Source organism: Cyphellophora europaea, assembly GCF_000365145.1.
Source record: "Cyphellophora europaea CBS 101466 unplaced genomic scaffold supercont1.2, whole genome shotgun sequence".
In the NCBI taxonomy this organism is placed as follows: Eukaryota; Fungi; Ascomycota; class Eurotiomycetes; order Chaetothyriales; family Cyphellophoraceae; genus Cyphellophora; species Cyphellophora europaea.
Genome location: NW_008481808.1, coordinates 3,670,543 through 3,695,590, shown reverse-complemented (window position 1 = coordinate 3,695,590; position 25,048 = coordinate 3,670,543). Strand labels below are relative to the sequence as shown.

The following is a 25,048-nucleotide window of genomic DNA, read 5'->3' as shown; positions in this document are numbered from 1 at the left end:
CCTAACCCTAACCCTAACCCTAACCCTAACCCTAACCCTAACCCTAACCCTAACCCTAACCCTAACCCTAACCCTAACCCTAACCCTAACCCTAACCCTAAAAGATCCGGATTCGCAGTTTCACTTCGAGGCCACCAACCCCCAGGCCCACAGCGTTCCCCAGAACCGGTGGACGGTGTCCACCGTCTGAGTGGAGGGTCGGAAGCGAGTCACGTCGGCCACGCGAGCACGGCCGACGGCTACCAGCTGCCGATCCCCCCGGTGGTCTATTGAATAGCCACGACCATGGGCCAGCTATAAATAGACCACCTATCATGTCGGTCCCAAACACAGGCTTGCGTCTTTGGGACCTAAAGTCAAGCGCCTTTCGGTGTTCGGTTGGAGCCCCCGAATTACCAGAGGCCCCATAAGGCCGCCCCCTTGACCGAAGAACGAGTCTTGATACAGGCAAGCAGCTTAGACAAGCAGGAAATCTTAAGAGGGAGAGGCCACCCAGAGGTGGACATTGTTCTACAGTAGCCGGTTAGTGGGGGACGCGTCCCCGGTCGCGGCGGTCTACCGGACCACCTAGAACACCCGTCCCCACCCGTACCAAGTCAGGGATGCCGCGTCGCCCGGGTGTGAGCCGGAGGACGCTCGGCACCGGTTGACGGCGTCTATAGGGGGGATGGATAGGTGGGTTTATCAAGGAGGGGTCCATTAGCGAGGAGCTACTGCAGCCTAGGCACGGTCCGGGCCGCTGGGTCGACCTTTACATTCCCCACATATTAGACCGGTTGACTGGTTGTGCTCGCTCCTCGCCTCAACCACCCCTCCTTATAGTTCTGTCACGTTCGGTTGGCCTTTTTATTCGTGAAAAAATGTAAAATTGTCAAACCAGGTCTCCAACGGGGATTTTTTTGTATGTAAAATGAGCAAAAAAAGCCCTCGTCGGGCCCGCGCCCCCGCGAACCCAAATGTCACCTAGTGCTCGGCGGGTACCTTGCGCGTGTTCCCGCACGTCATATTTGATCAACCGGTCCCAAAAAAGGTCAATGTCCGTGTCTATCCATGTATACATTATATCTTGTAAATGGGGCCCAAGGACAGATATTCTTATTCATTTGTCTATCGAGTTTGGTCAACCGGCCTCAAGGATAAATATACTCGTTGATCCATCTACCTGTCAAGTTTGGTTGACCGGTCCCCAAGACCGAAGTTCTTGTTTATTCGCACGTATATTATATCTCGTTAACCGGTCCAGGAGACGGACATTCTCCTCTATCCGTATACACACCAAATCTAGTCAACCGGCGATCTACCTCCCCACTCTACTGTCACCATCTATCTGTGGTCAAGGCCCCTCCTGAGCACTAGGTGACATTCCAAGTCGCCGAGGCGCGGGCCCGACGAGGGCTTTTTTTGCTTCTTTTATGTACAAATGAATCCCCGCTGGAGGCCTGTTCTAACACCTTTACATTTTGTCACGAAATACAAGCCACCCTGAACGTGACGAGTAGGTAAGAGGAGGGACCTTGGTCCATATGGAACGTTGGCCAGGCGGCCCGGCCCGCCCACCCGAGGTCGCTACCACAGGCCAACGTAGTATTAGTCAACCGGTCCACCCCCGATTGGCCCCTTCTGTCGGGTAGATACTCCAGAGAGCCCTCCCCTTACCTAAATCCGAGCTGTCTGGGGGAGATAACACCTATAACCCAGGTAGGAAATCCAGCCTGGCCTCGTGCTGGACAGGGGAGAGGTTTATTCGGAACTCGTTTCGTCAGACTCATCTGGGCCTTGAGAAGAATCTTCAGCGGGCTTCTTAGGGCGACGGGGGCGCAGTCGCTGATCGAATGATGGAGGAGGTGGCGGAGACTGATTTTTATCTTCAAGCCAGGCTTGGCTGGGATCTTCCAGGTGAGATTGGATCCATAGCTCCCACTGTGACATCGGCCACTCGAGGTATACGGGAAACTGAGGCGGGCGGCCAGGTTGATGGGTAGCCCGGGCCCATATCCAGTCTGAGTTCCGTACGTCGTGGAGTGGTGTCTGGGCGGCCTCAGGCTGAATCTTAATCGAGTACCACATCCGCTCGCCTGTCTTGCGGCGCTGGGTGAAGGACCCTTGGGATGGGTATGGTAGAAGCCAGTGGTACAAAAAAAGCATCTGTCGGTGGCGCGAGACAAAGGTGAACTCAAGCCGACGGCTGCGATCCAGGTGATGAAGAGTATGAAGTATCTGCTTGTAGTGGAGTCGAAACGGTTTGTGAATCCAGCGCTGACGGTCCTGGCCGTTGTTATCCTCAAAGAGTAAATTGGCTAGGCGCTGGGGAGTCTGGTTAGGGGATCTATTGCCTGAGACCAAGGCAAACTTTCTTGCGCTGAATAGGGCGCGAATATTAGAAAGGTGAAAAGGGAGTTGGCCCTTGAGTGCGCGTTGACGGGAACGATTGCCTAAATCGCATTGAAGCGCGTAGGCAACATTAACTCGGAACTGCTGGAGACAGAGATGACAGAGCCAGTCAAGGAGGCGAGAGGCGACCTGAGGTGACTGCCAGTGGGATTCTAGCCAAGTGATGGCATGATCAATACAATGAGTGATGTCCAAGAAAAGTTGAAGATGCTGCTAGGCATGCTTGTAGTTTTGGTGTAGGTGGCCGGTCCCAAACAGAGTGTAGTTAGTAAGTCCAGGCTGGAAGGCAAGACAAGACCAATTAAAAAGAGGCTGAAGCCAGCAGTAGCTGTACTGAGGGAGTGTCACTGAGCTGCTAAGGCCATAGTAGAGCGTCTCAAGGTCTTGTGCATTCCGATTTGGAATGCTCCGGTGGTTCCACCACAGAGGGCTGGCGCGACGGTAGTTATAGGACCCGGCCGCATATTGGAGGCAGTAGAGAAACATGTCCATCATCTTGACCTGCTCCCAACGCGTCACATGCTGTTGAAGGGTATAGGTACGGATGAGCTTAAAGCCTGCGGCAAACTTGTTGCTATTGTACCAGGCAAAGTCAAAGAATGTTAACGTTGGTATTATCCAGATACAAGATAGGGTACCTGAAACTTCAGAGGGTCCTGGTAGGGTGGCAGGTCCCTGGACCTGGCTGAAAGTGTGTAGACTCTGGAACTGGGTCCAAGAGATGCGGTGCTCCTCGCGGGTACCATAAGCCTTCCCCCGAGAGGCAGTCAAGGCAGTATAGTAGCGGACTTTAGTGGCAAGATAGGCCTGTTCTAGTGACACTACCTTCTGAGCACTACTTCCAATGATACACCTGGCGGCAGCTTGAAGGTAGGGCCCAAGGGCCAGCTCGCGGAGATAGGTGTTCTGGAAGGGAAAGTGCTTGGCCGCATCTAGAGGTTCCTTGGTGGTGCTATAGAATTGACTATAGAGTAGACTACCCCTGCGTAACCGAGAAGTTGGGGGGGTAAGACTAGTAAAGTCAACTGCCTCATAGAGCATGTTATTCTGGTAGTATGTCTGGTGCGACTTGGGTGGACTCTTGTTATACAGCCACTGGAGATAGTGACCCAGACAGCACCGCCGCCAAAGATAGACCTGGGGTATGTGTTTATAGGCGTCGTTGGTGGCTTGTGGGATTGATAGGCAGGTTTCCTTGCCAATATCAAGCCATAGGTTATTGGGAAGAATGAGGTCAAAGTCCAACAGTTGGTGTAGAGACACACCAATTTGATTGAGGAAAGGTCCGAACTGGGATGAATCGGTACTATGTTTAAACTGTGTTTTAGTGTTCTTGGCCGAGAAGTAGAGCATCAGGTTAGCAAAGTTGTGTAGGCCAGGCTGGCGAATCTTTTTAAGGATGCGAGCCTAGAGAGGCCTGAGGATGGAGGGGTCAAGGAAGTAGCTAAGCTAAAGCTGTGGTCAATAGGCAAAAGTCTCTGACGGCCGAAACTCTCTCTGTGGTGCTTGAGCAGTTGTTAAGCTATGTGTATAGCTAGAAGGATAATACTAGATGTTGTTAGCGGGGCAGATCTCGGTGAGGGCAGGGTAGAAAATTTGATCAAACCACCGGCTAAACTGTTGCTGAGTAAGGGAGGTGAATGTATGTCAGTACTCTAGGTGTGGAAAGAAGATATGAAGCTGTATCTAGGTAGGATACTCGAAGCGGCCGAGGAGAAAGTGAGGTGTATCCTTCAGGAGGGTCGCTTTAAACCGGGTGGTCTGACCGCTGCCAGTTGGTTCTAGCGGTTGAGGGACGGTAAGATGTACATCTGTTTGGAGGTTTTGCTGCTTCTGAGGTGCAGAGTAAAAAAGCAGGCTATGGTGAGCAACAGCTAAGGAGGAAGCAAATCCCAGGATACTATCTAGGTTATAGACAACCTCTGGCTGTGTACTGCTGGCTGTAGTACTGCAGTTAAGGCAGACCTTTGGGGGAGTACTTGGGTGATCATCAGAAAGACCACAGAAGGTTGTCTGCCACACCCTAGCTGGGATTGAGTCTATACTGGTATAGCTTGTTGCTAGTAGAAGGCTAGGCTCTCCAAGAACCTGGGGGAGATAAGAGGTTGAGAGTTGAGTTAGAGAAAGATGCTTGGTACTGGTTGTACTCTGTGTTCGTTGAGGTGTCTGATGAGTATGGGTAGGATATCCATGATGGCCTTGAACTAGCTGTGACTATAGCTTCCGGGTTACCCAAGTTGTGTCGCTAATATCCGGCTGTAACTCTTCATCAGATGAAGGGTCTTGTTGGGAAGCGAGATCCTTATTGTCAACTACATCCGGGAGTAGTTTAAAGTTAACATTATCGTCAAAGTCATTGTCTGTGGTGGAGGAGGGGGATCTTGGACTGACAGCTAGTGAACTGCCAGCCGCTAAACTGCCAGCCGCTGATATATACTCGGCTAGATCCTCAGGGGCTTGGTAAGGGATTGATATTGTGAATTGGCTAGATACTTGGGTTGATGTCAAGTCTGGTGGTGCCAAAGAATTGTCAAGAGAGGGGTCTCCAGGAGATGGGGTTAAGGGTAAAGAGACTGGCGCTTGAGAGGAACCAGGGCTGCCTACTTGAGATGACAAAGGTTGGGGCTCAGGATGATCATAGTAAGTATTATTATCATCAAAGACTGGGTCATTAGGGGTAGTAAAGCCAGGTGGAGGAGATGGAATCCTTGGTGCAGGTGTGGTGGCTGGTTAACTGGACTCTGGAGCTAACACCCTTGTAGGGCTACTCTCTGTAATAGTAGACTGCCACTGAATGAAGCTACTGACTAGTGAAGACTGGGTAGGAATAGGAGCGGGCTGAGATGGAGGTTGTACTGTCAACTGTGATGTACCCTGTCGATAGTAGTAATTCTGTTTTGCTTGGCGATGAGCAGCAGCAGCCTCCTGGGGGGTCTGATATTTATGTGGTCGTGGCATTGTAGATTAAGGACTACAGGGTAAGGCTATTGTGATTAGATAATTGTGGAGGAGTAAGGAGGACAAGATAAAGGAGAGATAGCTAAAAGGGGTTAGTTAGACAAAAACTCAAAGGGGACTAGTGGAAGGTAGGCGGGAAGATGTCTGAAAGTAGCTTAGTTAGACAAAAACTCGATTAGGCAAGAGTGCGGGCTTATCGATTAGACAAAAACTCGATTGGGTTAGTATATAATTTTCTTCTTGGCAGAGGCCAAACTGAGTACTAAATGGTGACGATGATAGCTCAACAACCACTACTGGTTACCCTCTGAAACTCTGGCACCATGGTCTTATAGTACTAATATATATATAGAATAAATAAAATAGTTACTTTTTATACTAACCCTCTCTTACAGCCGCGCCTAATCCATAGTATTGATTCTAAATTAATCTTAATCCTTTAAATCTATTATAATACCTCTTAAAGCTACTAAGAAGAAGTCTACCACTAAATAGATAAGGCCAGGAGAGGGCTATTTTAAGGGTTATAACCACTAAAACCACTAAATAGACAAGGCCAGGAGAGGACTATTTTAAGGGTCACGACCACTAAAATCACTAAATAGATAAGGCTAGGAGAGGACTATTTTAAGGGTCACGACCGCTAAAATCACTAAATAGACAAGGCCAGGAGAGGACTATTTTAAGGGTCACAACCACTAAAACCATTAAATAAAATTTTGGCTAACCCTTGGCAAAATTTAAGGTTTTAAGTCTCCACTTTTCTCTATTTCTAACGCCTTTTCTACAAACACAATAGGAGCGGGCTGAGATGGAGGTTGTACTATTAACTGTGATATACCCTGTCAATAGTAGTAATTCTGTTTTGCTCGGTGATAGGTAGCGGCAGCCTCCTGGGGGGTCTAATATTTGTGTGGTCGTGGCATTATAGAAGCTGTCTATGCTCTGCGTGCTCTGTTGCTCGGTTTAGAGCAGGGGAGCACCGAGAGCCTGGTCACGTGACCCCTTCCTTGATTGTCCCTGGGGTGTTTTCATCCCTGTGGCCAGGCTCCCCTCCGGGTAACCTTCCCCACAGGTCTTAGCGCGTCCACGGCCCTCTGGCCTTGGCCGGGCCGTAGGTGTGACTCGGAACAGCCTGGGCATTTTTAACAGCCGTGAAACGGGTGTTGACGATAACTGACCTGTATTTGACTTATGGAAAACACTGGCATTTCGTTCTACTTGCCTAAAAATATGGTCGCACGCGTTTTTCACCCTGCGGAAGAAACTTCAACTCAAAAGCCAGAGTCGAACCCCGTACGTAGCGTGGAAGAGATTTGGTAGCTAAATTCTTCCTTATTGCACTTGGACTTGAGGAGGTGATACGGTGCTTTTAAGGTACCACTGGTGTAGTTCTGCAAGTCATCCTATCATCATCAAATGTGGCTTTATTTATCAATCATAGCACACTGAGAAGGTCCTGGCCCCTTGCTTTGTAGTATCCGTTGACTTTCGTCTACTCAACATTAGCGGGTCTGTTGGTTCGACTGCGAGCGCCGTTGTCATCGACTGCCCGACCATGATCATCCTCACAGCCCCTTCTGCTGCATCAGTTAGCAACCTCTCTGCATGAGCTATTGCTACATCCAAGGATGTTGGACATTGCATGATGCTAGCATATGCGTCAATGCCGGCAGCATAGTTGACCTGAGCGTCCTCGCCAATCGTTCCTGCCAATGCGATGACCGGTAGCCCACGTCGCTTGGCCCTGTGCGCGACCTCTGCTGGGATTTTCCCTCTAGGCGTCTGATAATCGATGCCACCCTCCGCAGTTATCACCAATTGACAGTCACTCATCAACTCATCAATGCGAAAGAATGCCCTCACAATGTCGTATCGCGGGTGAAGGTTTGCCCCAAGGAGCAAGAGCCCTGCCCCGAGTCCACCTGAGGCACCGCTTCCTGGCGCCTTGGAGATATCACAGCCGATGAGGCTTCCCATAACTTCTGCGCAACGATCCATCGCAGCAGACATGAGCTTTACTTGCTCGCGGCTGGCGCCTTTCTGGGGCCCGAAGACACGAGCTACCCCATTCGGTCCGCAGAGAATGTTATGCCAATTGCAAGCGACGTCAATCTTGACGGTCGTGAGCCTGGCGTCTAGTGTTGACAATTCGATGCTGTTCAAGCTCTCGAGCCCAGCAATACCACAGCCATGCGGCAGCACTTGACCTTCGGTGTCAACGAGCTTTGCCCCAAGTGCTTGAATCATTCCCGCACCCGCATCACAGGTGCCGGAGTCTCCGCAACCAAGAAGAATATGCTCAGCGCCTGCATTCAGAGCTGCCAGTATGGTCTGCCCAACTCCAAATGTGGTTGTTTTTGTCGGATCGCGATGAGTGGGTGGAACTAATCTGAGGCCGGCTGCAGCTGCCATTTCGATGACCGCTGTTTTGTCTCTATCCCCAAGAAACCCGAAGTGGGACTGCACGGGCTCTCCAACTGGTCCGGTCACGGTCAGGTCTATCAGTTTTCCATTTGTTGCTTTGACGAGACCCTTTACGAAGCCCTCACCACCATCTACCAATGGCAACTTGCGTACCTCGGCATCAGGATCGGCCCTCAACACGCCTTTCGCAATGCAATCTGCTGCTTGAACTGGATTCAGGGACTCTTTGAATCCAGAAGGTGCGATCAAAACTCTCATGTCGGTCGAAGTGAAATAGCAAAATACGGTAAGTTTTGCGCTGCAGAAAGAGGTGTGTTGGTGCGTGTTACAAAAATAGTGAGCGAATGTCAAGAACGAATGTTGTTGATGCTGAATTCACGACAATTTAGCGGAATCCACAGGTCTATGTACTTGCACCCAGATGCTGCTGTCGGGTTAGTTCCATCAGCATGCTGCGCTGACCGATTGCACTGCCAGTAACTGCAGAAGCAGCGATTCGAACCATTTGACATCATCCCACATTGGACGTCCACGGAATCACCGATAATGTCGCGTGCCAGACTGCCATGAAGGGAGATTTCTATTTCGGACTTCAAATTGCCCAGCCACGCCCCATTCCAGATTGGTAGCAGTCCCAGTGGCAGCTGATGACAAGGCAAAGCAACAAGAAGCTGAAGCGGTCTGCAATGTTCGACCCATCGAATGAAAGTCCCAGATACAATGAAGATAGGGGCACGATCAAGCATGAGGTGGTTTAAATTTAGAGGGTTCAGGGATGGGGACTGCCTTGTGGACGACAGCATTGGTGCCATGCATCTGTTAGGGCTATCCCCACTCGATCCCGCGTGCCGTTGCCTTGGGGGCGGCGCGGAGCGCCACCACCGCTTGATCGTGTGGATCAGGTGAGTATCAGCATAATCGCTGAACAGCAGGAAAGTTGGCTAATGTTTGGACCACGGAGGGCCGAGCGGAGACGTCGGAGCAAGGCCCGCAGGTTTAGCGCACTTTTGATCAATGCGATCCGGAGCCTCTCTTGGCGGATCGTCTTGTTTCTTTGCTTCATCTTGGCGGGGCTTCTCTCACTGGTCCCGGGTTTGGAACGTCACGGCTTAGCTCAGGGTCACAGCCTCAATGCCACGACCTCTCGCTGTTGTGGCCGAAGCTTCTGCTCACATCTTCTAGTCGGGGCATCGAGGAGGCTCTACATGATATCCTTTGCAGGATCTTGCATGCACTTGAGCCACTCCGCCTCAAGTTTGTCTCAGGTTGAGTGCACCCGATGACTCGCTGGATGTCTTGAATAATCGCTGCGCCCGCATTGGCATAGCCGGTAGGCTCGAAGTCTATACTCCGTGAAAATGCACACGATCCTTTCCAGACCGGGCAAGTTGACCTTTATGGAAGCAGATTTCCGTACTTGATGTTGCCTAAATCCAATCATTCCATCATTCCACATTCGTTTGGCACTTATGGACGATAACATCCCAAGAGGCTCTCTTGCGCCTCCTTCGCGCTCAGACACGCTCAGATCTCTGCAAAGAACTTTGACCCGATCACTCAGCTTCCTGCGCTTGCCAAATTTCTCTCGTTATGCCCTGCCCCCACTGGAGTTCTCCAGTCTATCCGATGATCTACGCCACTCAGACGCTGACTACCTCGATTCCGCGTCCGACATATCATCTGCCTCAGATTCGGGCTCTGAAGACGAAGCCGGGGACATAGGGCCACCAACCAGACCGGTTGTAGATGATGATGATGATGATTCGATTCGTCGACTACCGATCCGCCGCCAGAGCTCTCACCTACGCTGGCAATCAGTGCCACCGCGAAAGCCACTGCCTACAGACCTACATCGAGATCTGAGAAGTCAGAAAAGTCTGAGAAGGTCGCAGTCTTTCAAAGATCCAAATCTGGTGACTTGGGACGGGAAAGACGATCCACGTAATCCACTCAACTGGCCACGAAGAAAGAAATGGATGTCCACGGTGCTGGTGTCCTCCTTCACATTCATCTCCCCGGTTGCGTCCACCATGGTCGCGCCTGCGCTCCCAGATATAGCAGATCAGTTCGACATTAGATCAGATATTGAACAGGTCTTGGTCATGTCCATCTTCCTGCTTGCCTACGCTGTAGGTCCTTTCGTCCTTGGACCATTGTCAGAGGTTTATGGTCGGGTCGTTGTCTTGCAGTCTGCCAATATGCTCTACCTTGTCTTCAACACTGCCTGTGGCTTTGCGCAGACAAAAGAGCAAATGATGGCGTTCCGTTTCCTAAGCGGGTTGGGCGGAAGCGCTCCCCAAGCCATCGGTGGAGGAGTTCTGTCCGACTGTTGGGCAAAAGAAGAAAGAGGAAGCTCGCTGGCTCTTTATTCACTCGCACCCTTCATCGGCCCCGCCGTCGGCCCTATCGCTGGTGGTTATATCACATTACACACCACATGGAGATGGATCTTCTGGGCCACATCCATCGTCGACACCCTAATCCAAGTCTTCGCTTTCCTTTTCCTCAACGAGACATACCATCCCGCCATCCTCGGCGAAGTATGCAAGCACAAGCAGAAAGAGACTGGAAATATGAGACTGCACACTAAGTGGCAGACTCCTGACAAAACCTTCCGCCAGTTACTTCGCAGAGCCATGTTGCGCCCGTTTCTAATGCTCGCCACCCAGCCCGCACTACAAGCCATGGCCATCTATCGAGCCTACGGATATGGACTTATGTATCTTATATTTTCCACCTTCCCCATGGTCTTCCAAGAGCAATATGACCAAGACGTCGGCACCGCCAGCTTACACTACATCAGCCTGGGAATTGGGTTCGTCTTTGGACTCCAAATCAGCGGGCCTCTCCAGGACAAGACCTACAAATACCTCAAGACCAACGGCTTCGATCCCAGCACTCCCCTCGACACGCTCATCAAAACTCTCTTCGCCGACTTCTGCCGCCATCGTCGCCACCGTCGCCAACGCCGCCACCATAGAAACGACATCGAAAACTGGCCTGGCACCTCCCAGTCCCACCCCTCCGCGCCCCTTGCCATCACCGTTAGCCCATACCCTCCATTCCCACCCCCTGCCCGCACCTACACTGTTCGCAGCGACCCACGCAACGGCCTCCCCGAGCATCGCCTCCCCCTGACCCTCCCCTCAGGCCTATTCATGCCACTGGGCCTTCTCATCTACGGCCTCTCCGCCGCCTCCCACACGCACTGGATCGTCCCGGATCTGGGTGCCGCCCTCTTCTGCGTCGGCCTCATCATCACCTTCAACTGCGCGCAAGCCTATGTGGTCGACGCCTATACGGATGAGATCAATGACGTTAATTACGCCGCGAGCGCGACGGGCGCGGCCGCCTTTGTACGGACCATGGCTGGTTTTAGTTTCCCGCTTTTCGCGCCGAGGCTGTATCAGACGCTCGGGGTGGGCGGTGGAAATGCGCTGCTCGCGGGTGTCGCGGCCGCGGTGGGCCTTGTGGCGCCAGTGGTGCTGTGGCGGTGGGGTGCGCGGTTGAGGGACTGGGGAAAAGGGAGGCTATAGGATGAAATGGGTTATCGGGGGAGAACAAAGGATCTTGCGTAGAGTGGCGAATCTCATGGTACAACTCGCCCTCCTGCGGAATCATTTTGGTTGCACACTCCACCAACCGAGAACGAGTGCTGTGAGACGAATCTACGACATTGATCAGTATGGTTGGTGGAGTCCAGGTGCTCACTAGCGAGATAGAGGCCTCAGAAGAAGTTCTGCAAAGTGCAGTGACGCCACTTATGGATCCATGGATTGTTACATATCTTGCGGTAACAAATGTTTTAACATGGTGCTCTAATTCTGATGTAAACCCGGCACACTGGTTAGTGATGGACCGAATAATGATCTACACTACAAACAGGTCTCATTCCTGTAGCATATAATTGTATATCACATTGGTCAGGGGCTGAATAGGCTTCTAGACGAGGTCTGTGGTGGTGGTGGCAATCCAGATGTGGAAGCTGCGCTTCTCGCGTAAACGGGCTTGCCGTGCCCGCCTCCTGACCAATGTTTCGTCTTTTATTGTTTGCGTGGTGTTTTGCGCCAGCAGTACTGGTCGGCCTAAGATGCTGGAGTGTCGAGGTAAAGAAAAGAGAGTCAACACGAGAGAAGGTGAGACGACGACTGGCTTTAACTGCAAGTAGCCTTGGCAAACCCATTGTCACCAGCCACGGAGGTTGGAAGCGCCCCTTTGGGACCCATCAGCAACTGTGGGCGAGTGACCACTGGTCCTGGTCGACGGGATCGAGTACAGTGGAGGACAGAGGTTTCAGTGGGCCACCTCTCCTTCAGATCGTCACACGAATTCGGTACACTCGTTCGGGCGTCATGGCTATGGCTAGAGCAAAGCGCGGATAGTTGTTCGTGGCCGATGGGCAGTGCGGCAAGTGCGCAAGGCGGATGCATGACGATTGCCTCGTGCAAAACGAGCATGAGAAGTACTATCGCACCTTCGAGCGAGGATTCTGTACAGAACAGTGCAGAATCAGGTAGCATTTCAACATCAGCTCACTGCCGCTTCAGCACTTGGTGACATGGTCTTCCGTGGCACTCCCGCCGTGCTCGGCGCGAAGCCGACTGCCACGGCTTTGGCACCACAGCTGCAAGCGTGCCAAGACCACCACACGTCTTCACGGTGTAGGCGTCGGCCCAAGGTGTTCACCACGCCTTTCGGGGCAACTCTCTGTCCTGCATGGCCTGACATATTCTACCATGCGACGCAATGGCTCGTCGAGGGTGCACACACCCACAGCCGACCCGGGGGGGATGCTGGGGGGTTGGTCCCATGGCGTCTCCACCGGGTCGACAACTTTGAGACCGTTTAGCACCACCGCTTAGGAAGGCAACATGACATGGACCGTTGGCATATGGGGATATTACCTGTAAGACCCATCTTGCGCAGATTACATGTTTCTTTAATTCTAGGCCTAGTCAGGTTCTGGCTACGGGCGAACGCTATTGTTGTGCAAGTGCCTGCATGTCCTGTAAAACCCATTTGTATTGGATTTCCTTATTTACAGTTATGAAACCACGCATTGTTCTGTCTCTTAATCAGGAAATAACACCTTATTTAGCGTCGCTGGAATCGTAGTCTCACATCCATTAGACCTAACTTCCCCCGGGAGATCAGCCATGCCCAAAAACCAGATCGAGCCTGGTTCGCAGTGTCGAGGGACATGTAGGAAGCTGTCGGTAATTTCCATGAGTTCGTCCCAGGACTCAATATCGTTCTCTCGGATATTATGCCACAAATACTTCGTGAACCAGTTATTGCCTTTATCATACTCACCGCTATCCAGCTCCCATACCGCGCCCATGTAAAGCACCCATACCTGCGCGTATCGGTGTAGCCATGAATCGTGAACGTAAGCAGCTTCCTGCCAAACACGCTCTAAAGAGCATTGAAGACTCCTGATAGCTTTCTCTCCACGCTGTCGTAGACTTACAATGTTGGGACCATTCACCGTAGACGCAAGGAATACCAGTACTGCGAGTGTGAGCACAACTTCATTTTTCCAGAAAAATCTAGTCTTCGTATCGATCGCGACCAAGGATTGTTCGTGAGCCAGTTCTAAGTGCTTAAAAGCCATGGATGTGAGGTGGTTGGAGTAGAGGACGGGACCAGAGATGGCATCTTCGTCAAGCTTACCAGACAATGCTGGCAAACCATGGCACACGATATCAATATGGCTTTGCAGCAGATGGAAAATTTCGCCAATATCCTTGCTGAATGTAGGCACCCCCACAACACAAAAGCCAGATGGTCGGTTCTGCAACCATTCGAGAACTGGACTTGGAAACAACTCCCGGTACTGGCCAATGACGTGAGGCTCTAGAACCGGTGCATGTACGTACGCTAGAGCGCATCTTTGGTCGTAATAATAGACGCGACTGAGGAGAAGATTCTGATCTTCGTTACTCCAAAACTGCGCGCCCTGAACGACAGTCAGAAGTTGGCGAAGTTGCCTTTCGTGTATTTTCGCCTCGTTTACTTCGTTGAGAAGTACGGCGGCAATAAACGTATGCGTAAGGGCTTTGATGAAGGGTACTATTTCCGCGTCTGATGGTAATATGTTGATCTTGCTGAGCTGTTGCAAGCAGCTCTCCTTGTACTGCAAGGTTTTGACCTGTAGATCATCGTTGTATGCGAGTTGTATACAGTGGAGAGCTTGGCAGGCGAGTATTACAGATCTCATCTGGAGCTCATTGCCAAGGACCATGTCTTGTCGTAACGTGGCTTCACTTAGCTTGCGAGTAGTAGACACAACGTTGCTCTCATAATGAGTCATCCATAAAGCGAATAACATAGAAATTTCGGGCGTGATAGTTATCGCTGTAGTTTCAAATGGGTCGCTGTTGCCTCGGTTGAGCACTGTCAAAAGCCGGCAACTAAGGCGCCGCAAGCTGGCACGTCTGGCTGAGTCAGAAGTCGCCCAGATTCGAGGATTATTGGCCACAATATTGATCTCTTTAGACTTGGTGTAACCCGAATCCGTACGTTTGCCGACACGCCGCCGCAAGTGCGACACTTTGGCAGCGTGACTTAAAGCACGGGATTTTTCAGATTTGCGATCCCGGATGTTTTGAGCTGGGTCATACGTGACCATCACCAGGGCTGAATGTTTCATTGCTTCTTCCTTGTCCCCGAGTTATCGGCAATATTCAGATTGTACGCACGCTAAATGGGAAGAGGGCATGTCGGTTGGTCGAGACCTTTGGTGGGAGTGCGAACTATATGGGGTTACGGATCCCACACTAACGGAGTTGGCCCTCCACGTGGTACAAAGCGCCGGTTTAGGTGCTAGTGAGGAACTAGCCCATGGAGCGGGACAAAGCACCACTTTAGGTGTGAGTGTTGTACAAGCCTGGACAACACTTGGACAGAAACTTGCAACGAAGTGGAGTATTCCAACGGTAGTCGTCCACTCACCCAGCCCATTCATAATATAAGCTCACGATTGCCAAGAACTTTCTGGACCTACCCAGCCATCCTTTGCCATCCTCCGAAACATGTGAAAGACTCGACAAAGTACGCGATTCAATCTGCCGCTCCATATTTACATTCAGATGGACCACCTGGGGTATACCAAGCTCTAAAGGTCACGATACATCAATTTCCAAATTAGTCCTTCCACAATCCAGAAACTTACACAGAACCAGGCTCCACAAGAAGTCCGCTCCAAGTATATCCAGAGCTTGAAGGCTAAGCGCTCGTTTGATCGGACAGTGGCAAAAATCTTCTGTAACTAACCGCCATGTCTTTAAAGAGACGCTCGCATACCAGGTAGATGAAGTCACCGTTGCGTCTCGAGTGCTCGACTAATGGTTTAGATACGATGGAAAAATGTTCCGCTTCTTGATAATAGAATTCTCAACCTGAAAAACAATACACATTGACAATTTTCCTGGTTCTCGATGGGTACACGATTTCGATCTAGCTATATGGCAGTGCTATATGTACACCAGAACAATCACAAAATGGGCTGAGACGGTCCTTTGCCCAATCCAGGCAATGCCTGTTCGTCAAAACGATCGACACAAGACCAGAGTACTTTGATTTTCTTGCCCTCCACGACGGCCACATCGCAACCCTGAACGAGAGCCGCTTGACTGCTGGCATTAGGGTCGCCCTCACGTACCGCATACCAACGTTGCGTAACCATGTTCTGGCATATACTGGGCGCTCCCTCTGTGTGATGGATAGTTCCGGGCATCTGTTCGAGCAGGAGGGACGAGCGGGCGAGCAGGCCATCGTGACCACGGTGGATAGTACCGTCAAAATCGAACCAGACAACTCCAACGTGGAAGACTTCCTCGATAGCAGCACGACGGGCTATTGGGTCGCGGTAGGAGAAGAAATTGACGTCGCGGTGGATGATTGATGTCATGGTCTCCCGCGATTGAGAGGTTTCAATGACTATGTTGATGCTGTTTTCAACCATTTTGACCAAAGCCTCCGTTGAGTCGTTGATTCAATACTTGCGTTACGATGTGAGAGGATGAACGCTTGCAATTACGGCTGCTGAAGGACGCTACTGTAGTTATATAATTGTGCAGAATTGAAAATACCCTCTCCCCTGCCCATATTAATCCTCGAAGTGGTAGGCGCCTTGAGTTCGTTTTCCCATAGATTCATTCTAGTCCTTCCGGAAGCGGTATGACGTGGCACAATTCTCTCGTATCAAGGGCTTGCCAAGCAATATCGCCGCCCCACAGCCAAGAAGGTTCTCGCCTCACGTCCCTTTGGAATTGGCTACTTCGCAGGGGTTGCATTCATTCGGCACGGCCTTCACCTCCGTCACCCTTAGCGTCAGCCCTTTATAGTTTTCTTGCAACCTACTTTGCTCCTACCACTTGCGGTAGGGGCAGTCAGACCGCATATACTCTTAGTGCTAGGTAGTCGCAGCCTGATATAACTCGTATCAGGCTGTGATTGGGGACTGCTCTCAGGGGGCATACTGGCAAATCTAGTGCTATTGTGCTGATCAATATCAACCTTATTCTTGAGGAAATTACCCTTTTGATAACAGCTGGATAAGGGTTAATCGATTACACGGAATGTCGACCTAGAAGACGACAACTTTCAGTAATGTTGGTGGAGCTGTTCGGACAAGCTTAGGTAGAGCTACTCCTGCTCACAGCCCTCACAGTTGCTCCCAAATTCTGGTGGGCTAGTAACACTATACCAACAACGCACTTCCTCGTTTCATGGACCAGCATCAGGATATACTCGACTGTATGGCAGCCACCACGCCTGCGGATGCGCTCGGCAGCTCTACGACCAGGAGAAGGAGCGACATTTCCAGAACTTAACCGTAGAAAGTAAGTCTTTCGCCGGTATCTCAATGCTATTGACAAGTACGTTATACCAGCCTCCGCGGCACTGTGTAATTATCGAAGACCATATTTCTTCGCGAATATGTTGCATATGGCTTAGAAAGCAGCGAAAGCGTGTCTGATTGGTTAGGACTAAGGTTCCGCACCCATCCTCGGCTATCTCCGTATACGATATACGCTTCCCTAGAAAGGTAGTCGTACATCCCGCAACCCGCATACACAAACAAGATGAGCATGTGCTTCACACGACACTGTGTTTCATGTTCATCTTCGTTGAGCCACCATGATTACGAAAGGACCGAACCCGTCCCAATTACACCCTCATCTTCACAACCAATACAACCGCTCAAGTGTATCTACATCTGCTTGAACTTCCCTCGGTATCGCTGCAAGTCACCATGCGCAAGATCCAGCAACTACCGCGTTATAAGCCAGGCCTCCACATGCTATGTGAATACACCAACATGCTCCATTCCCTGATACGCGACTTGGCTAGTGCTGAGCATGCACAAGAGCGGTGGTTTAACAAAATTGTCTCGGGAGCGCACGAAGCGGAAGTGCAACCACATACGCACATAGATAGCATTGAAGAGGAGAAAGAGATTTAGATCGGGAACATAGACTTTGACTTGAATGTGGATCAAATAGATAGGACAATGCAGAGCTCGTCCGCACCTGCACCCTCTTCCAAAACTCGCCTATGGCGTTGATCGTGCATATAGGCTCGCTGTTTACAAGAGCATGCACCCACTACCGACAAGGCCCACTCTCAACAGCCAGAACGAATGACTACTACAAGGCTTGGTTAACACCTCTCTTAAGATGAGCAGGAACTCGACAACATCGCCAGTATACGTAAGCCTATAAGCCGAAAGTTGCTACAAGGTTAGGATGATAGAAATATAGTAAAGGGTGGTTAAGACGGAACGACTCGTACAAATTAATGCTCGGTTGTACTTGACGATCCTGATCAACACCCCCAGTACTGAAGCCTTGACTAATCTGTCATAGAAGATTCTAAAACTTATGCCCATGTTAGATATTGTAGTGGGAGCCTGGCCTTGGTCCGCCACGTTACCAGATCCACATGTATAGCAGAACGGGCCCGATATCGGATGGAATGGTCAATGGCAATAGTGTTAGCCGAGCTTTACCTACGAACTTACTGTAGCCGCGCTATTTCAGGGTATTCCATATAGACAGTCGATAGAGATCCCCTGTTCAACATGTTCGGGATCAAAACGAGGACTGTTCTGTTCGGAGAAAGTTCGATGGCGTGGTAGATCTCGACTAACTCCTCGCGCTGAGTCGCGGCCGGCAACAAAAGGCTGCTAAATCCTGGCGTAGCAAATTCTCTATCGCCTAGAAACATGTGAAATACTGTTTTTAACCGCTACGAACGTCGGGTCCACGTAGTCCGGACAGGATTAATCGGTAGATAGTAGATAGATGCACGACAATAGAAATACACGATTTTCCGCTTCCGCTTGCCTCTTTCCACTCTCACGTAACTGTCCGCTATAGCTTTCTTACGCGAGCAAGTAGAGTCTTCGATAGATTCCAATACTCTGGATCATTAAGCTGCAATGCATCACCGGCATGTGAGAAGACATCATGTCTACTATGTTAGGCATCTATGACATCCCAGCGCGGAGACCTTCATTCTTCTCGTCGTGTGGTGGGAAGACCAGATATCATGGCGTAGACCTCATGCTTAGACTTTCTCAACACCACACCACTCCGCAATAAATAGTGCGATCGTAACAGTGACTCGTTTTAGACTCTCAATACTAACCCACTCATCGAATCCGTGTACATCTCCACTAATGGGTCCATAGACGAGCGCCGGAATCTTATCGTACAGGCTGTGAACGCGCGCATCGATGTATGCAGTTGACGTTTGGTTGGTCAACTCCTGTCCAGTCGACTGCTTGTGAGCTTTACGTAAGGTGTTCTCAGCGTGACTACCGGGTTCAAGAACATAACCCTCAGAGAAGAAACCGTTCCAGGTGATCTTCGGTGGATTTTCCTTGAGATAGGGGTCGTTTTTGGCAAAGTCTGCCACTTTCTTCTCGATTTCGTCGGCGGCCGACTTGGCTGTCACGCCTGGCACAATGCCGATGCGACAGTCTATGCGGCACCAAGCAGGCACTGAGCTTGCCCAGTCTCCGGCATTCACAATTGCGACGTTCAGATCTGCGCATAGTTAGGATTTGCAAGGGTTTACGGAATGAACTTACTGAGGGGATGTTTCTCATCCTCGAAATGCTGTGCATCCGCGTGACGATCGTTCCAGTCGACCTCAAGCTCTCTTAAGGTACCGACTACTTTCCAGCAAGAGTCGATGGCATTAACTCCTGTCCCCATCGCCCTGACGTGGACTGGTCTACCACGAACTTCAACCTGAAACCACAAAACACCAACGTTTGCCCGAACAAGCTGTTCCTGTACTGGCTCGGGAATCAGGGCGGCGTCGGCTCTATAACCCTTCAAATGCGTCATTAAAGTACCATTGCCAGTAGACTCTTCCTCTGGAACAGACTGGAATATGACCTCCGAAGCTGGTTGTAGACCAATGCGTCGTAGTGCGTCCAAAGCCCAAAGATTTGCAGCTTGACCACTTCGCATATCTCCCGCACCTCTCCCGTAGAGTTTATCTCCAACTATCCGAGCACTGTAAGGATCGTCCTTCCACATGTCCAGAGGTCCCAGAGGCACGACGTCGATATGCCCGTTCAGTATGAGACTCTTGCCTTGTTCGTGCTGCGCTTTTGGCTTATGTGTGGCCACAACGACGGGTGCGTGCGAATGCTTGGAGCTGAATTTGCCCGCGCCAATATGTTGTGAAAGTGTTTGTTCTTCCATATCAAACTTAACCGGGCTGTACCCACGGTCGGCCAGCTGCTGGAATACAAAGCCTTGAACATCACTTTCCTCACCGCGTTGGCCACCAAACCGAATCAGCTTCTGTGTGTACGCGATTTGCTCATCGAATCCATCAAGTACAGATTTTGTGATAGAAGCAACAAGCTCTTCGGAGAGGGCAGGCATAGTGGCAACACTGAGTCCGGATAGATTGCGGTTTGAATGAAACGGAGAATCGTGTTGTTGCAAAGCACTAAAGAGATGATTTCTGCAGTGCAGTTGCTGGCTCGATCTTAAGCTGCAGCCGGGAAAAGTTCCTGGACGGAGATGTCCATTCTTGGCCCAGTGACTGGGTTATGTATCACAGAAGACCGGGCCGGCCAGGTTGTCATCTTCTCCGGAGACGAGTTCTGAGGCGCAGGGTACGATGTGAATTGAGTATACATTCGATGAGTCTACAAACACAGCACAACCCTATCATTCTTCCGCCGGGTTCCTGATCCCCGGATAGGCAAAGGAGAAAACAAGTGGCCCTTGCATCGACAAATTGACGATCGAGCCTCACCTACAGACCTCTTCTATGAAGTCCAGGAACCCTCCCGTCAGATCATCGACTATTGATGACAGTCATGAAGCTTCCAGCTTTCGAAACCTCCGAACAGCCTCCGTACAGCTGTCGCCAAGAGAGAGGCACGGAGATACCGTATTAGATGACTCGAAGGCGCCCCAATACACATCCCCGAAGCCCCATTACTTATCTGATGTCGAGCTATAATCGAGCTGCCTGGCAAGAACTTCTATCTGCGCCCAGTATAGGTGAAATCTCTCCGCCTGAACACCAGGGATGCGCAGCCTTACACGGCCTTTGCCGACGAGGATGCGCGATAGAATGCCCCGGAATAATGCCAGACTGTACTCACGCAATAGTCATGAAAGAGCTTGAATATGACATTTCACCGCAGAAGGTGCTCGCAGCTTAATTGCCCAATAAGTACTACTAGGTAGGGGGCATTGGGCGTGCGGGGAGGTCGATACTCCGCACCGTACCGTACCAGCTGCCATCTCCGCTCCGGACATCATGCCCGCGCCTAGTTCAGCGTTAGTGTGGCCCCGTTGCTAGCCGCAGGATGTAGATTTGGGCTAGCCCCTTCACGTGGCACCTCCTGCCAAGTGAAAGCAGCGAGCTTTCTGATAAAGCTTTCAAGGCGACATATGGGTTTTCGTCTGCTTTATTCAACATTTCTATAATCATCCTGTCGTCGTACTCGAGGCCGCCACTCGCGGACCTGCAGTATCACGTCATCTGTGCACAATAGCCGCGCAGCCAGGCACCCTGAACCCCTCCAACCTTCACATCCAGTTCAGTGCGTTCATTGTGAGGTGGGCAATCGCAACGTACGTCCTTTAAGTCATGGAACCCTGGCAGCATGGGTCCTTGCATGTCAGTCTCTTATCTCTGACCGCTGCGATCTTAATTGGGGTGGGCGTTGTGATACATCGTTTGCTCGGCATCGACTACGACCCTCGAGAACCTCCTCTCATCAAATCTAGAATTCCGTACGTTGGCCATATCCTTGGCATGTTCAGATATGGCGCAAAATATTTCGATGTTGTGAATCGCCAATATAGTCATCCCATCTACACCTTGCCGACACCCAACGTCCGACAGTATATTGTTGCCTCCCCGCAGCTAGCAGCACAGCTTCAGCGCTCACACAAGGATTTATCTTTTTATAATGCCATCTTGGAGGTCACAAGGCGAATGATTGGATTGAACCCGTCAACAATGAAGATTCTTGCACACAACGTCGACGGACACGGCGGTAGCGATGGACTGATGCCGGCCATGCACGATATGCTTCAGAGTGTCCTTGGTAGGGGTGAGACATTACAGCAGCTCACAAAGTCTCAAATGTCGATATTCTCAGACGCACTCAGCAGTATTGCTGTTGACGGCACCGCCATGGAGACTGACTTACTTTACTGGCTTCAAAACGTTTTCGCCCAGTGCAACATCGACACCTTGTACGGACCCGAAAACCCATTCGCACTGGATAAGTCATTGATTAGATCATTCTGGGACTTCGAGGTTGGCATGCTCGGTTTGATCGTTGATGTACTGCCCGCCATCACCGCAAGAAAAGCCTATATGGGCAGAGAAAGGGTTGTCAGAGGTCTGATCGAGTACATCCAACGAGGAAGTTACAAAAAAGCCTCTGTCGTTATTCAGAATCGAGTCCGCCTAAACTTAGGACATGGTCTAAGCGAGGAGGAATCTGGACGGGCTGAAACCATTCTCTTCTTCGCGATTCTCGGCAATGCTGTTCCATCCACGTTCTGGATTATCGCCAACATATTCAGCCGGCCAGAGCTGCTAGCCGAATTACGCCAAGAGTTGGAAAACTGTACTTTTGTGCTCGAGGATGGAAGTCGGACGATTCGGGTCTCCAGTATCAAGTCCGCTTGTCCGCTCTTTGTTTCAACATATCGAGAAACCTTGCGCCTCATCGGAAACTTAGCATCGATCCGCTACGTGATACGCGACACTGTCGTGGGAAAGCAGTATCTGAAAGGGAACTCGCTTGTTCAAATGCCCGGCTGCGTCATTCACCGTGACCCAAGAACATGGGGCGAGGATAGCTCGGAGTTCAAACCCAGACGATTCATGAAGTCTGCAAGCACGGCCGGGAACACCGAGGACTTGACAGAGGCAGATGCTAAAGAGTCTACAGCAACGCAGCTGCCGCCTGGTGTTCCAGGAGCCGCTTATAGGTTGTTTGGTGGAGGAAGCGTGATATGCCCTGGCCGACATTTCGCGCAGAGCGAGATTCTTGGCTTTGTCGCATATCTGATTATGGCTTTCGATATGACCGGGCCTAATGGCAGAACGTTGGTCCTCCCAGAGAAGAATGAGGACGCAATTCCGCTGAGTGTCTTGAAGCCTAAGCAAGATGTCAGGGTACGAATTGCCCGGCGCAATGGTCTGGAGAAGGCTCGCTGGACCATAAGCGCTTGACGTGTAACTACAACAACTGTTCAGCCAGTAGCGCTCACACCAGAGTCAGACAGAAGCCATATCTAGATTACCACGCTGCTGATGGAGACTCACTACTTGATACCAGGGCCAAGGGTCTCGTAGGTTGGAGCAGATGCTGAAGCTTTGCTGTCGTTCTAGATTTGTCGAAATGGATATGTGCTCTCACGGAATCCTCCAGCAGTCCCCTTCACGTGCCGAAAGCCGAGTCGAGCCGGTTACGAGCAACGCTCAATTGCATTCAAGATCGTAGGCATTCGACCCAGCGGAGTTCTAATCAATGATAGCAGCCTGGCTCAGAGTCTACTACCAATATCGGTGCCGGTAGGATCCGCTTCGAACATGGCACAATCCATGACCGAATCATATCTTCGAGGAAGGACAGAACCTTATCACTGAATGGCGACATTTTTGGGATTGCGGAGCAAATGGAGAAGACATTTAACCTCCAAATCGACGTATGGCCGGAGCAGGAACGAAATACCAGGGAATGATACATCGTGGCTATTTCTGTGCTTGAGGTGTCTATGATAGACTCAACACGTCCTTCAAGACTTGCAAAGCGCCAAAGAGTTCGTTATCGTGGTACTTCTTTGCCACAAGCTGAAGGTCGATGGGTGCACCAACAAAGCTTGTTTCTTCCCACAGCTGCTTGACGTGAGAGCAAGCCTCGCTAAGTGGCGTGTAGCCCTCTGAATATTGCTCATCAGCCTTAGCCGTAATAGGAGTTGGGAAAACGGCCGCGGGATAGTCGACAAAATTCCACAGCGAAGTGTATGTCCAGTAGAAAGCGGTATCGTGAGCGCAAGCTGGGCCGACATAAGCAGGAGCCAACACAACGTCGACATCTTGAGACATCCAGCCCTCGGCAAAATTGCACCTGAACTCATCCCTGTCTACACGCATCTTGCTCACTTCTGTACCAGTCTTTTCGCCTTCCAACTCTGCGTCCTTCCAGATCCATCTGCTCAGAGGAAGGATGGGCTCGCCGGTGGATGTGATGGCTTCCTTGGGACCGTTTGCAGCGTCCGGCCAGTACATCTTTCGAATTCTAGCCCAGGCTCCTTGGGCGTCATAGGGTTTGTATGTCTTCAATTCAAATAGGCTAGAATATTGTTCTTGTGACAGAATCGACTGTGCCCATGCCATCGCACGCTGGACGGGCGGTTGAGGGCGGATGAAGCCGTCATCGTTCATGATGCCAATTTTCAGCTTCTTCGTAGGAGTTTGAAGACCTGTCCAAGGTATCGGAATGATTCTAGGATCGCTCAAATAAGGCTTCGCTGCCAGAACAGTGCTCATGAAAAGCTCCATATCTCTTAGAGACCGACACATTGGCCCTGTTGAACAAAGGATGTTGATTTCAGCTGGGAAGCCACCGGGAAGGAAATCTTTCATCGGCAAGGTGTACGAGGTAGGTTTGAAGCCGTAAATGCCGCAAAACGCACTGGGACCTCTGATAGAGCCTCCAATGTCGGTACCTACCCCGAGCACGGACCCCTGAAGAGCGATCAGAGCTGCCTCGCCTCCGGTTGATCCTCCGGCAGACAGATTAATGTTGTAAGGATTCAACACTCGACCCCAATGCGAGTCGCTCTCAAGATGCATGATAGTCTGGGGCTGATTCGTCTTGACGTAAAACACCGCTCCAAGATTCCGTAAGATCTTGATCATGTGGCTATCCGTCTCATCCTTGACAATCGACCCGAAACAACCCATGGAGCTGTAGGTACCAGCGATAGGCATATGGTCTTTGATGCTGATGGGGACGCCATGGAGCGGTCCAATAGTTCTTCCGTTTACAGCAAGATACTCATCCAGCTGCTTCGCCTGCTCAATGGCTTCATCCATAAACCACTGAGTCAGGCAGCAGGTGAGTTGATGAGCAACTATAGCGCGTTTACAGAATGCAGACGCAACAGCCACTGATGTGTACTTCTTCGCGGCAATCGCTTCTGCAAGGCCCACAGCATCGTAGGTTTCGGTGATCTCGACTTCCTCAGAGGTCAGGATACCTGCCGTTCGAGGAATTCCGGACACATCTAGTGGTGGATGCTCAATGAGCGATCGCGGGAGGTAATACTGTGCAGGAATCTTGTCATAGAAGGTCCGGAGAAGGTCTGCACGCTTCTGCTCATACTCCGGACTTCCCTGTGGGATCCCTTTGACTTGGATCGGTGATGCCACGTGTTGAATCATGTTCGATAGATTTGAAAGAACCGCAACGCTTGAAGGACTTGCGTTGGGAAGTCTCGAGTACAAGCAGCTTTGATAACGGTTGACCTCCGAGGAGAGATCATCCGTTCTTGCCTACCCTGGTTATTGTACCCCTATCGCGCAATTGATATTGACTGGCCGGTGCGCATGTCCACCCTCGTCGGGGTGAGCAGCAACTGCATGGCAGCTCTAGACCCACGGCAATCGCGATCTGGAACATGGGTACATCAGGAGGCTTTCAGAGAAGACCTGTGGACGTCCCCAGATTCGCTCAAAATGGAAGCTCGTGGTAAAG

At 50.9% G+C, this 25,048-nt stretch overlaps 8 protein-coding genes across 8 annotated transcripts; 2 read left to right on the top strand and 6 right to left on the bottom strand.

Annotated features, from left to right (window-relative positions):
• Positions 1-2,604: 2,604 nt before the first annotated feature.
• Positions 2,605-3,744, bottom strand: HMPREF1541_02916 (uncharacterized protein; the record flags this gene model as incomplete). Its single annotated transcript, XM_008717271.1, has 1 exon — positions 2,605-3,744. The coding sequence occupies one exon, from the start codon at positions 3,742-3,744 to the stop codon at positions 2,605-2,607; it is 1,140 nt and encodes a 379-aa protein (XP_008715493.1).
• Positions 3,745-6,917: 3,173 nt separating this feature from the next.
• On the bottom strand, positions 6,918-8,034 carry HMPREF1541_02915 (uncharacterized protein; the record flags this gene model as incomplete). The annotated part of the gene is made up of 2 exons (XM_008717270.1): positions 6,918-6,932; positions 6,973-8,034. The coding sequence occupies 2 exons, from the start codon at positions 8,032-8,034 to the stop codon at positions 6,918-6,920; spliced, it is 1,077 nt and encodes a 358-aa protein (XP_008715492.1).
• Positions 8,035-9,245: 1,211 nt separating this feature from the next.
• HMPREF1541_02914 (uncharacterized protein) lies at positions 9,246-11,312 on the top strand (the record flags this gene model as incomplete). The annotated part of the gene is made up of 1 exon (XM_008717269.1): positions 9,246-11,312. One exon carries the CDS (start codon positions 9,246-9,248, stop codon positions 11,310-11,312), a length of 2,067 nt encoding a protein of 688 aa, XP_008715491.1.
• Positions 11,313-12,847: 1,535 nt separating this feature from the next.
• HMPREF1541_02913 (uncharacterized protein) lies at positions 12,848-14,407 on the bottom strand (the record flags this gene model as incomplete). Its single annotated transcript, XM_008717268.1, has 1 exon — positions 12,848-14,407. One exon carries the CDS (start codon positions 14,405-14,407, stop codon positions 12,848-12,850), a length of 1,560 nt encoding a protein of 519 aa, XP_008715490.1.
• Positions 14,408-15,271: 864 nt separating this feature from the next.
• HMPREF1541_02912 (uncharacterized protein) lies at positions 15,272-15,742 on the bottom strand (the record flags this gene model as incomplete). Its single annotated transcript, XM_008717267.1, has 1 exon — positions 15,272-15,742. One exon carries the CDS (start codon positions 15,740-15,742, stop codon positions 15,272-15,274), a length of 471 nt encoding a protein of 156 aa, XP_008715489.1.
• A 2,609-nt stretch (positions 15,743-18,351) lies between these two features.
• On the bottom strand, positions 18,352-19,688 carry HMPREF1541_02911 (uncharacterized protein; the record flags this gene model as incomplete). The annotated part of the gene is made up of 2 exons (XM_008717266.1): positions 18,352-18,833; positions 18,878-19,688. The coding sequence occupies 2 exons, from the start codon at positions 19,686-19,688 to the stop codon at positions 18,352-18,354; spliced, it is 1,293 nt and encodes a 430-aa protein (XP_008715488.1).
• Positions 19,689-20,913: 1,225 nt separating this feature from the next.
• On the top strand, positions 20,914-22,518 carry HMPREF1541_02910 (uncharacterized protein; the record flags this gene model as incomplete). The annotated part of the gene is made up of 1 exon (XM_008717265.1): positions 20,914-22,518. The coding sequence occupies one exon, from the start codon at positions 20,914-20,916 to the stop codon at positions 22,516-22,518; it is 1,605 nt and encodes a 534-aa protein (XP_008715487.1).
• A 543-nt stretch (positions 22,519-23,061) lies between these two features.
• Positions 23,062-24,735, bottom strand: HMPREF1541_02909 (uncharacterized protein; the record flags this gene model as incomplete). Its single annotated transcript, XM_008717264.1, has 1 exon — positions 23,062-24,735. The coding sequence occupies one exon, from the start codon at positions 24,733-24,735 to the stop codon at positions 23,062-23,064; it is 1,674 nt and encodes a 557-aa protein (XP_008715486.1).
• Positions 24,736-25,048: the final 313 nt, after the last annotated feature.